We start from the raw sequence: 12,881 nt of genomic DNA, 5'->3' as shown, positions 1-12,881 counted from the left end.
GAAATTCTCCAACCCATTTTCCACATGCTTATATGTTCATATCCTATTTATTTGTAATATGTAAGGAATAGTATTTTCATATTTGTTATAAAAAACATATGTATAAAAATTAACAATTAACTAATTTATATTTGACATACTTAAATATAGTTTGATGTCCTACTGCCAGAGGGCAGTTTATTCAGTAAGACCATTCAGTCAGAGTTTATTCAGTCAGAGTTGTTACATTCCTACGTGTATTTTTTCATTTAAATATTGTACTTTTTATTAATTTAAATATAATAATATGTGAAAGTTTGAGATGATTTATAAAAGAATGTCAGGTGAAAAAGGTCTCTCCATGTTGTTTAACCAGTTTGTTATGATTTAAATTTATACATATGTAAATATGAACCTGTGAAATAGTTAATAAGTAAATAATAATAAATAGTTAATATATACAAATTTTTAACTTTATTTTAATCTTAAAGAATCAACGTGTAAAAATGACAATAGCGATTATGCACTCATTTGCAGAGCAAAAAAGTCATATTGTCGTAAATGTAATTACTTTCGATGTTATAAAAATAAAACAGTAACAATTTTTCGTTTTTGAGATTAAAACAATTTTACATACCTAATATATGCATAGTGGAAAAACAGACTTGCAAATTACATCAACTTTTATTTATAAGTGATTGCTCGATATTTTTGTTATAGATAATATGCTAAACATTTGTATGAGGACTTTAATTGATTTTAAAATTATTGAATATTTAATTAAAGAGTAATATTGGTTAGAATTTAGAATAGAAGTAGAATACATAGAGAGAAAATACATGAATTAATAAAATAAAAGATCTTGTAATGTGCATTTTTAATATTTTTCTATTATTTTAATTCTATGACTATTTTTTACAGATACAATTCTGAGAAGGACCAAATAAAAAGTACATGTTATAAGTACTTTATCTTCTTTGTTTGTTATTGCTATAATATGCAATTAGATAATGTCTCTGAATGTTTAAAGATTAACACATTCACAGCTCATGCTAAAAGATATACTTCCTTTCCATATATCTAAGAAAGCGATATGCATGCATTTTGCACTAACTGCTTCAAAACAATTAATTAGTTATAATAATTTTTGTTTCCCCAATAATTTTTGTTAGAATATTCATTTGAATTATTCCTTGCATGTAAAACATTTACAATTTAATTATCTACACATAAAATCAAACACAAGGTATTCCTCTATCAAGAGTTATATGACTTCTAATGTTAAACATTCCTAACCCATGGATGGGTCAACGGACTTGTGAGTGGAAAATACAATGACCCATACATGGGCAGGAGATTGTGAATTTGTTAAAGTAATCTGAATGGTTAATAAAACCAGAATAGATAAGATAATATGACATAATAGTGTAGGTGATATGACATTAATAAAAATTCTTTTAATTCACAAGTGTTAAAATAGAAATTTATGTTTCCAGAAACATATATAACAAGTTTAATCTGACATTTTGGGTTCTGAAATTGGAAAATAAAAATGTTTTATACTTAATTCAAGGACCTTTTGGAAATAGAAAACTATTTTGTCAATCACTATGTCTTCTTTGTTCAAGTAAGTATATACAAAGAAAAAATAAATTCTTATATGTTAATTCTGCATAGTTTTAGTGGGAAATTATGTGAAATTAATTATGTAGTATAATTAATATAATTTCTGTTTTTGTGTAACATATTCAGAATGTAATAATAATATAATAATTTAAAAGCACATATTTGATTTCAGAAGAGACACTAAAAACAGAGTATATATGAAAGAACGGCTTGCAAGAGTGGAAGAAATGAAAAAATCAATACAGTCATTATGTGACAATGATTCCAGTACTCCTGAAGATGTACGACCTTTCTTTTATAAATTTGGAAATTCACGTAAGATGAATAGAAGAAGTCTATTGTAGAAGGAAATTAGAAATGTTTATTACAATAAGTTAAAATTGTAATTCTGATTCAGAAAAATTATCTTTAATTATTTCCTAGGTGATAATTCAATTGAAAGGTCATCTGATGAAGATGGCATTAACAGACCAAAACAAACAAGAAGGTCTAGAAGAGAATCCTCTGAGGAGGAGAGTGAAACTGCTCATCATAAACAAAAGAAAGGCAAGGAACATTTAAAAAATGATGGGCACAAAAAGATTATGAGAAATAAGAAAGTTGATTCTAATAATATAAGAAAAGAAAAGAATAAAACCAGAAATTCAGTTTCTAGTGATTCAGATGATGCAATTTATGAGAAATCTGCTGAAAAGAAGACAAAAAGACATTCATCATTAAAGTCAAAACAAAAAGAAACAGACTCTAGTTCTGACAAAGAATTCCAAAAATCAAAAATTTCTCTTAGTGGTTTGAGTGTCATGAAAAAAACTGGGAAGGATCGAGTAATATCCACTGAGTCAAATCAAGGATCCACATCACAGTTAATAAAAAAGACTAGAATTAGTAAAGAACAAAGCTTACAGTTCAAGTCTCATGTTGTGAAAATTTTTAATCAATTTAAGGTAATTTGTTCAGAATATGAAATACAGATGGAACATGTAAAATGGAAATATTTTAAGAAAGAATTAACATATCAAGAATCAGCATTTAATGTTATAGAAAAATCAAAAAATGTGATCAACAATCTTAAAATGGAACTTAATGCACAAAAAGAAGAATTAACAAATTTTTATGAAAAATGGAGTAAAAGTCATAAAGTACAAAACATAGCTCGTTCTTTAAGCGATAACGAAATAGCAAAAGAGAGAGAGGATACAGAAGAATCCAATAAATCCGAGAACAGCTCGAATGCAGCAAGCGCAGTTTCTGAATGTGATAATGAAGAAATATTTTCTGATGAAGGAACAAGTAATACGAAAATAAACGTTGATAAAAACAAAACAAACAATACATTAACTAAAGTTTCAGAAAAATTAATAGATGACAATGAAAAGAGTGATCAAATTATCTCTTCCATCTTAGACAACAAAAAGGAAGATAAAACTTATACAAGAGATGATTTGAAAGTAATTGATGCAAATGAGAAGGCATCTGAAGAATATCAGACATCTACAAATGAACATGCTATGAACGAATCCATAGATGATATATTTGAAGATACACCTGAAGATATAGACATTAATGATTTGATAGAAGTCACAGATGAATGTAGGAATGAAAATGGTTTACAATTAAAAGAACTTGAAAAAAATAATGATAATAAAGATAAAAACTCTTTCACAAATGAAAAATTAGATACAAAACTTACAGATAAAAACTCGTGCCCTACGAAAATTGAAAATGCAAAATCTAAATCAGTTTTTTCTGATGAAATTGTAGAATCAACTGAAGAAAAGAAAAATGACGTTTTAAATGATACTGATGCCGAAGAACAAGCTAAGAGGGCAATGTTAGAATCGGACTCAGAAACACCCACAAATGATGAATCACTGAATGAAAAATTTATTGAAAGTTTCAGCACAAATGATAGTTTCGAAGAGAAAGACGTATCGCAATCGAAAAAGATAAAATGTGATAAAAAAGAAGAAAAAGATAAGACACAAAGTAATTCTATTCATGAAAATAATTTATTAGACAAACCTGATGAACTCATTAATGAAGAAGTTTGTGCTAAACGTGCACTTCTTGAGTCAAATTCAGATGATTCTATCAGTCCTTGTGATAAAAAAGAAAGTTTAAGTAAGAAACATTATTCCAGTGACAGTAGTGAAAATTCAAGTTCTGATAATGATAAAATGATTACATTGAAACCACTAATAATAAATACTTCTTCAAAGAAAAATAAAGATGAAGATAAAAATCTTACAAAAAACAAAAAAGCATTGGATTCTAGAGAACCAGCACGTTTACCTAAAATAAGTTATACTGGGTCAGATAAAAAATTAAAAATGTTTTGTAAAGTTGTTGTTGAAAAATTATCAGAAAATGCTCTTAAAAAGTATAAGAATGCGTTAGAAAAATCTCGACAATATTTAGAGAATAAAGAGCTTAGAAGGTACAAAACAAAAAAATTATTTTTCATTACTTGGGATAAAATTTTTATATATTTACTTATATATATACTTATTTTTGCAGTCTAATTGATTTGGATAGGTTACAAAACAATCGTAAAAATACTTTTGGCTCGACACGAAGTTCTTTATCTAGAAAAGCAAAAAAGACTAAAGTAAAGGAAATTGAAGATCCCCTATTGAATCATTTGAAAAACGAAAATGCAGAGGAAAATTCTGATATAATTGAAAATATAGGGGAAGATTCTGATATAAACAATGATATTTCAATCGCAAAAATACAAGCTAATTTCCAAACTAATAGAGAATTAATGTTGGAAGCAGATGCAGTTACTAAGAAAGCTCTTTTATATTCTTCCGATTCAGATATTGGTAAATATTAGACTAGCTTCTTCTAAATTTAATGTCATTTCTTATTTATTAGCATTACATATTAAATTTATTTATAAAATTAAATTTTATATATCTTATTTTAGGTGAACGAAAAGAATCTACCTCTGAAAACAGTAACAGTGAGGAGGACAAAAGTAAAACTAAATCAAAGGATCTTTCAAAACGATCAACTCAAAAAGTTGAAAAAAAGAGTAGTGATAAGGTAACAATTAAGATGACAATTAATTTGTTTTAGATTAAGATATTGATCAATTCAATTATACTTAGGAAAATGATGACAAATGGAAGAAAAATAAATGGAGGCGAAATAAACTATTAACAATGAAGTTCTCCTCTGACTCAGATTCTGATGTTGCAAGAGAAAAATGGAATAAGAAACAAAAAGGGACAGAAAAGGCAGGAGAAAGTCATATGTGAGTTATTTAACATGGTTAATTAATAAATAAACTATGTAATATATTAAATAAATCATGGTATTTTTTGAAATAGCAAACATTCAGCTATCAAAGTTGCAAAACGCGAAAGAAGAAATCGTAGACAGATTATAGATTCTGATTCAGATCTGCAGGTGATAAATTCTGATACAAAATCAAATAAATCTGCCATGTCAGAAGATAGTGATTCTTCAGTAGGAAAACCAAAAAAGATGCGTAAACGTAAGACACATAAATCATCTGATTCTGACTCTTCGATTATAGAGAAAAGGTATTTTTTATAATAGCTACTTTTATATATATATATATACAATACTATACAAAGCTTTATACCATCAGTGTTACTGATTTCGTAACAGCAATTAAATACATATGTGTAGAGGTTGCTCACAGATTACTATATGAAAATTAATTTTTAAACATTTCTTTCATTGTGTTATTCACTTATAGTTTTACATGATTTAGAAATGTTTGAAAATTGTTCAATGTTCTAGTCTAGATATTTTTTACAATGTATATGAGATTATGTAGAACAGCCCAAGGAGAAAAAGAACATTCAAAAAGAAAAATTTTTGAGGTACTATTCTACTAAAGTATTATAGTGCTGAATGTATTAAAAAATTATTTTTTATTTTATTAATTAATCCAAAAGAACTACTGCTACTGAGCAAAAGATTATGCTGAGCAAATATTAATTATTTAAGACTATTTTTATATATTTTTTAAACTAATTGCCAATTCTACAATTACATATTTTCTTAGAAATAACAACAAAGATAAAATAATATTCTTAATATATTCTTACATTCATTTATAAAATAACATTTAAACAAATAACATTTTCGTCTGATAAGTGGTTTAAAATTTTCGCAAGTTATTGTATATTTTTCTATAATTTATTTTAATGCTTTCCTTTTATATGAAGCTATCAATTTCTATAAAAAATCGTATAAAAAAATTTATAGTAATTTTCTATGTTGGTTTTTACATTCCTATACATATATATTCCTTATAAATTCCTAGAACCAAACCAAAGAGAAGACGCATTAAAAATATGTCCAGTAATAGTGATGAAAATAGCGATAAGGACCTTGATATTACGAATTCTCAAGGAACACCTGGAAAAAAAGGTCGTAAAAATATCCGAAAAGTAATGAAAGATAAGCAAGTTACAAGTGATACTAAGCAAGCTGCCAAAGAAGAGGAAGAAAGACTTAAACGTATTGCTGAGAGACAAAAATTGGTACATATTTTTAATTAATTCTTAACTAATTTTCTGTTCCATAAGAACGAAGAAAAAGCATTTCTTTATTTTGTATTATAGTACAATGAGATGTATGAAGCAAGATTGGCTGGCGAAGAAAAAGTAGATAAGTTGGTATTGGATTTTGATCCTGAAACAAAAGAGGAATTGGTGACTGTCCATGAAAATTTAGTAAAGCGTTTAAAACCCCATCAAGCTGAAGGAATAAAATTCATGTGGGACGCATGCTTTGAATCATTGGAAAGAGTAAATTCTTCTAGCGGGTCTGGATGTATAATTGCACATTGTATGGGTCTAGGTAAAACTCTTCAAGTAATTGCCTTGGGTCATACACTTTTAACACATGAAAAAACTGGTGTTAAAACAATTATGATCGTTTGTCCCTTGAGCACGGTACTTAATTGGGTAAATGAATTTACGAATTGGTTAAAGGATATAGAACATGACATTGAGATTTACGAAATGACTAAGTAAGTTCCATAAATATATTTACAAATACATTTAAGATAATGATGAACAAATGGTCATATAATAATTGTTGATAAATTTGTTAAAGATTAAGGAAAAATATAGAACGAAAGTTTCAATTGGAAAGCTGGCAAAGAACTGGTGGTGTACTCATTATTGGTTATGAAATGTTTAGGAATCTAAGTGGCACAAATAATAAAATGAGAAAAAATATCAAAGAAGCAGTTTTACAGTACTTAATAAATCCTGGTCCAGATGTCGTAGTTTGCGATGAAGGACATTTACTAAAAAATGAGGATACTGCTCTCAGTAAATCAATGAAACAGATTAAAACATTACGGAGAATTGTACTTACAGGAACACCACTCCAAAATAATTTAATAGAATGTAAAACTTGAACAATATTAAATAAGTATATATATAAATAATTCAGTATTCGTTTGATTAAACATTTATAACTGATATATTACAGATCACTGTATGGTACAGTTTGTAAAGCCAAATCTTTTAGGAACGAAGAAAGAATTTTCAAACAGATTTGGGAATCCAATAACTAATGGTCAATTTGATGATTCTACCGAATATGATGTTACATTAATGAAAAAACGAGCATACGTTTTACATAAGATGTTAAAGGGTTGTGTACAAAGATTTGATTATTCTGTACTAACACCATTTTTACCACCGAAACAGGAATATGTAATTTTTGTCAGTCTAACTGAAATGCAAATTAATATGTATCAATATTATTTGGATAATTTTGCAAGGTATGTGAAATGACTTTTTAATGAAATTTCAAAATTTAATATGTATTTTCTATTTCAGGCGAATACGCAATGCCAATGGATCTCTTTTCGCAGATTTTCAATCATTACAAAGAATATGGACACATCCTTTGGTTTTGCGAATGAATGCAGAAAAGATAGAAAAGATAAATGAAAAAAAATTCGAAATCAGTGATTCGGAGGGTTCTTTAAAAGACTTTATTGACGATGCCGAAATAGAGACTACGACCAGTATGAGTACTGAAGAAGATGATGATATTGTAACCATTGATACAAATGTTACAAAAAATATAAGAACTAATTCAAAAAATAATAGACCAGGTAAGATTATATTTACGTTAAACTAATATGTTATAAAATATATATATATTGTTCTTATTTTATATGTAGAAGCTGAAATAATTCCTGAAGAATCTGAAAAGAAAGAAGAGGAATGGTGGTTACAGTTTGTTAAACTTGAACACTTTGAAGATATGAGAGTTTCTTCCAAATTGATACTTCTTTTTGGAATCCTGAAGGAATGTGAACAAATCGGAGACAAAGTGTATGCTTTTTATATTACTTTTAGAAAAGTCTACAATAATTTACATACTATCTTTAAAAATTGCTTAATTATTTTAGCTTGGTATTTTCACAATCGTTGTATTCATTATCTCTAATCGAGCAGTTTCTTGAAAAAATCGATAATACAACACAAAACGGTGAAAATTTGGAATATATAGATGGACATACTGGAAGTTGGTCATTGGGGTTGGACTACTTTCGGATGGATGGTCAAACATCCGCTGAAAATAGAAACGCATGGTGCAGAATATTTAATGAACCATCAAATACAAGAGCAAGATTGTTCCTAATCTCAACCAGAGCAGGTGGACTGGGAATTAATTTAACCGCTGCCAATCGTGTTATTATTTTTGACGCAAGTTGGAATCCTTCTCATGATGTCCAAAGTATATTTCGTGTATACAGGTTCGTGCCTGTGATTCTAAGTCATCGTGATCAATAATAATAAGATTTCATAATTACTGAAATATATATAATTTACAGATTTGGTCAAAAGAAACCATGTTACGTTTATCGATTTCTAGCAGCTGGAACGATGGAAGAAAAGATCTACAATCGACAAGTGACGAAACTATCACTTTCTTGTAGAGTCGTCGATGAGCAACAAATAGAACGTCATTATAGCAATCAAAATTTAAATGAATTGTACACATTTGAACGAAACAACGGAGAGAAACCGACTCTGAATTTGCCTAAAGATAGATTATTAGCAGAAATATTTTTAAAATATAAAAATTTTGTGGAGAACTATCATGAACATGATTCTCTTTTGGAAAATAAAGTAACTTGTAGCTACATAATACAGTAATCTGCTTGTCTCAAAATAAATATTCTTAATAATCTTGTTTAATAATAGGCAGAGGAAGAACTGAATGAAGAAGAAAGGAAGCAAGCTTGGTTAGAATATGAAGAGGAAAAGAAAGGAAAACCGCCAATAATGCCATCATATTCAATGGCGTTCCCAAATAATATGATGTTAAATCAATATAAGATACCGCCACCATTGAGTATTGGTACGGATTATGAAAAACTTCGAATACTTCTTCAAAAGGATGTAAGAATATGATGTTTTTCGTCAATAACTCAAATAGTTTGCTCATATTTATTAGCTTATAATAATTTACATTTTATAGTATCCTAATGCAACACCACAAACCCAACAAATGATGACTGCTAATGTATTAACAAATATGTACAATTACATGGAACAACATTCTTTCTACAATACCGCAAATTCAATAATCGATCAGGTATTTCAATAACTTACAATTTTTCCATTGATAACGTTCGAATATAAAACATGTTTTTTGTATAAAATTTAACTGAGGATTTATGAATACTAGAATCCAAACTTAACTTCAGTACCCAATATGGCTCAAACATCTTATTCAGTACCGAATAGAATTAAAAATTTGACCAATCAACAGAAAGATTATAGGATTACTGATATTAGATCTGGAGATGTTGATGATGATGTTATAGAGGTAACGTGGATACATTAACAAGAAATTAAAGTTAAATATTTATTAAATGTAAAATTTACTTGATACAATTTCAGGTAATATCAACCACAGTAAATAACAAAAATAAAAATCAAGAGGAATGAATAAAATTATACAATGTAAAGTTTTATATTGTTTTATATAATGTAAAAATGCTTCAATATATTAAGCGCTTATACTTTCATCTACATTTTTAGTATGTTATACTTGTATTATGGTAGTATCAGTATTGATGAAAGTGAATAATATTGTTGCTATAAGTAATTAGCATAAAATTATTACTTGAACATTGGCATTTTTTATTTGATAAACTTTTCACTATATATATACAGACAAATATGTGTTTATAAACTGTATATTTATACTAACCATAAAACTTTTATACTGACTTAGATTACTTAAATAGAGTATTAATGAATTATATAATTTATTTAACATTAATTTAATGATAAATTTATATTAAACAAATAAGTAAATTTCATATTGCTTGCAATTATGTATAAAAATACGAAGTTTATTTGATTTAAAGTTGCAAATGTATGTAAAGTGATAATAAATTAATTAAACAAGTATAATTATAATTTAAAAATTAGATTTAGCTGATAAAATATTTCTCCAACCATGTTGCAATAAAATTTTTAATTTTTCCTTTAATTTGGCATATTCTTCAAGAAATGCTACATTTTGGTTTTCACCCTTGTCATAACTATAATCATACAATTCCTCTGCAATGATATTGTTCCAATTTGGTGACATAGTTTCAGGATTAAATGATAACCATGCTATATAACGATATGTATTTGTCCTTAGAGTATACCCCATTGCTTTAATCTCTTTTAAACGTGGTTCATCACTATTTGGATGTATCGAAGGTTCAATGCTTGGTCTTGGATATTGTGCAAATGCCGCCTTTTTCCATAATATTACCTATAAATTATACTATATTATAAATATTATATACTATAAATTATTACAAATGTCTAAGATAAACAGTTTCAACAATTATATATTATTAAAGCTATAAAACTTAAATTTGTAAATTAATAATACCTTGTCTTTTAAAGCAGCTCTTATAAGTGGTATAAAAGTAATTCCTTCGCTGCAGGTAATTTGCATACTTTCATTTGAACAAATAGGTATTGAGATATTTGCTAAATCTGCAATTGTTGGAAAAATATCAACTAATTCTACTATTGAATCTATAAATATCTGATTCCCTTTTGACGAATTATTTACGTTCGTATTTTCTTTTAGTTTTTCATATGTAAGCCCAGGTATTGATACTATCAATGGTACTTTTAAAGCAACATCATAGTTGCTATATTTTGCCCATACCGCATGCTCTCCTAGTGACCAGCCTACATAAATATTAATTGTAAAAAATTGAATAATAATTTAAAAGATAGAAAAATTTAGATAATAGTTAATTGGAAGATTTTTCAACTCACCATGGTCAGACATTAATATAATAGTAGTATCTCCTCGAATTGACAACCTTTCCAAATGATTTATTAATGTACCAATTAAATCATCAATATATGTTACAGATGCATAATATGATTGAATAATTAACCGAGCAAAACTTTCTAAAAATTAAAAAGAAATAAACATATATCCTTGTGCATTACACACAAGAAAATAAATTTTCACATATCACGTTAACTATACTTGGTATTTTTTCCCATGGAAATTTAAGATTCAAAGCAGCAACATCTTCCCTTTTTCTTAAATCATTCCAAGGATTATAAGCAATACTACTAACATTATTTGACCATTTGTAAGGTTTAGGTACTTCAAATTTGTGCAAGGGGTGGTTTTCTGCAAAATATTTTTTTATAAAAAAGACTTCTTTAATTAGAAATCTTTATGATTATAATAATTAATAATAATAATTAAATATACTTAAATATTTTTTTGGATATTTAAATGGTATGTGTGGTTTCTGAAATCCAACTGCTAAAAAAAAAGGACTACTATTTCCTGCTTGATTAGATAGAAAAGTTTTAGCTTCCCTCAATATTTCTATATCTGGTAATGTTTTATTTGGCATTGATGAAACTTTAACTGGACATAACTAAAATATGAAAAATAAAATTTATAATGTTATTAGATATCATCATCTCTTTCAATCTTCTCAATACTCTTTAAGTAATAGCTCATTATATTACAAATATTACAAGATTTTGTGCAGGCAACATCTGCATATTCGTTTGACACATTGGAGCATCTTTATATCTTTCTGTAAATGGATGAAAGGGAGTTTCTGACCATGAATAAGGGCTATCATCAGAATTATTTGAACTAATTCCTGTGAAACATATCATAATCATATCAAATGATGTAAAACAATTTATATCCACATATCGCATCTTAAAAAGTAAAAACCTGGATGAAAAACTTTTCCCACTGATTTAGTAATATAACCATTATTTTTTAGGTGTTGGGGCAATGTTGTAAAGTTGCCAATATCTTTTCGCCAGTAGCTATAGAAATCATAAAGATGAAGTGTATCTGGTCTTCGGCTTGTTAAAAATGAATTCCTACTTGGTGCACACAATGCTTGCTAAAAAGACGTTACTATATCTATATATACATTTTTTAATTAATGTATAAGCTTCGGTATTAATTTTTTACTATTAGCTTAATACTAACCTGAGCAAATGCTTGAGAAAAAATGGCAGCTCCTGTCGCTAAGCGATCTATATTTGGCGTATACGCTTTAGCGTCACCATAACATCCTAAAGCAGTTCTTAAATCATCGACGATTATTAAAAGAAAATTTTGTTTCTGAGCTGTACACCAAACGATTAAATTTATAAACCATAACGTAAAAAGCATAATAAATCACACTAAAAGATACAATGATAGCAGTATGGAGAGTAATTTTGTTCAAATTGAGATTAGATTATATATATACAATATATGTATGTCGGAGAAGGAAAGACAGCGGGATTTCCCGTCCGGAATGTTGGGACAAACCCCAATACACTAGTCCAGACTTTTACTATAGCTGCCCTTAAGTAATAAAAATAAGAAATAGTCTTAATGTTCCAATCTGACTTTATGACGATGGGTTTGGGCTCGAAGTGACATGGCAGGTCACCGGACGTAGCCACGGTCACGGGAGGGACATGTACCAACGTGCTACTCGATTCGGGTAACTTCCCGATAACTCAATCGGCAATTCGTCCAACGACTCACTAACAAACTAACTAACTCTAACTCTCTCTCTAACTCTGTCAATCCAAAAAAGGCTGCCCTTATATACTCCTGTCCCTGCTTCTCGGGTTAATCTTTGTTTTAAGGAGAGCCCTATAATCATTTCATACCTCTGTCAGGTACATGTCCCTCCCGTGACCGTGGCTACGTCCGGTAACCTGCCATGTCACTTCGAGCCCAAACCCATCGTCATA

General features: G+C 28.1%; 2 protein-coding genes across 4 annotated transcripts; one reads left to right on the top strand and one right to left on the bottom strand.

The window, feature by feature from the left end:
* Nucleotides 1-190: 190 nt before the first annotated feature.
* On the top strand, nucleotides 191-9,658 carry LOC126873121 (transcriptional regulator ATRX homolog). Its single transcript, XM_050633673.1, has 20 exons — nucleotides 191-332; nucleotides 901-1,606; nucleotides 1,778-1,920; nucleotides 2,029-4,042; nucleotides 4,123-4,430; nucleotides 4,535-4,653; nucleotides 4,719-4,864; nucleotides 4,941-5,156; nucleotides 5,909-6,128; nucleotides 6,210-6,619; nucleotides 6,706-7,004; nucleotides 7,090-7,384; nucleotides 7,443-7,723; nucleotides 7,793-7,946; nucleotides 8,024-8,371; nucleotides 8,450-8,747; nucleotides 8,823-9,020; nucleotides 9,100-9,216; nucleotides 9,310-9,450; nucleotides 9,525-9,658. Exons 2-20 carry the CDS (start codon nucleotides 1,590-1,592, stop codon nucleotides 9,570-9,572), a joined length of 5,772 nt encoding a protein of 1,923 aa, XP_050489630.1. The 5' UTR covers nucleotides 191-332; nucleotides 901-1,589; the 3' UTR covers nucleotides 9,573-9,658.
* LOC126873134 (iduronate 2-sulfatase) lies at nucleotides 9,476-12,785 on the bottom strand. 3 transcript variants are annotated; one of them, XM_050633703.1, is made up of 9 exons: nucleotides 12,121-12,785; nucleotides 11,854-12,031; nucleotides 11,637-11,776; nucleotides 11,371-11,542; nucleotides 11,137-11,286; nucleotides 10,917-11,054; nucleotides 10,519-10,826; nucleotides 10,286-10,395; nucleotides 9,476-10,193 (listed from the first exon to the last, which is right to left on the bottom strand). In XM_050633703.1, the coding sequence occupies exons 1-9, from the start codon at nucleotides 12,304-12,306 to the stop codon at nucleotides 10,181-10,183; spliced, it is 1,395 nt and encodes a 464-aa protein (XP_050489660.1). In that variant the 5' UTR covers nucleotides 12,307-12,785; the 3' UTR covers nucleotides 9,476-10,180. The 3 variants fall into 3 exon arrangements, with proteins under 3 accessions (XP_050489660.1, XP_050489658.1, XP_050489659.1); XM_050633701.1 differs by having other exon boundaries at nucleotides 9,476-10,395; nucleotides 12,121-12,784; XM_050633702.1 differs by having other exon boundaries at nucleotides 9,476-10,395; nucleotides 11,646-11,776; nucleotides 12,121-12,778.
* Between the last annotated feature and the right edge of the window lie 96 nt (nucleotides 12,786-12,881).

Source organism: Bombus huntii, chromosome 14 (assembly GCF_024542735.1).
Source record: "Bombus huntii isolate Logan2020A chromosome 14, iyBomHunt1.1, whole genome shotgun sequence".
Taxonomy (NCBI): Eukaryota; Metazoa; Arthropoda; class Insecta; order Hymenoptera; family Apidae; genus Bombus; species Bombus huntii.
This window is presented reverse-complemented; position numbering and strand designations above follow the sequence as displayed.

Bases quoted from the DNA above. Each gene is read 5' to 3' on its own strand.
- LOC126873121 (XM_050633673.1), top strand. The intron at 7,005-7,089 runs GTAAAACTTGAA...GATATATTACAG, and splicing joins CCAAAATAATTTAATAGAAT to ATCACTGTATGGTACAGTTT. The intron at 9,451-9,524 runs GTAACGTGGATA...ATACAATTTCAG, and splicing joins TTGATGATGATGTTATAGAG to GTAATATCAACCACAGTAAA.
- LOC126873134 (XM_050633701.1), bottom strand. From the start codon at position 12,306: ATGCTTTTTACGTTATGGTTTATAAATTTAATCGTTTGGTGTACAGCT. The intron at 11,543-11,636 runs GTAATATAATGA...TTCATATTTTAG, and splicing joins CACAAAATCTTGTAATATTT to TTATGTCCAGTTAAAGTTTC. The intron at 11,287-11,370 runs GTATATTTAATT...AATATTTTGCAG, and splicing joins ATATCCAAAAAAATATTTAA to AAAACCACCCCTTGCACAAA.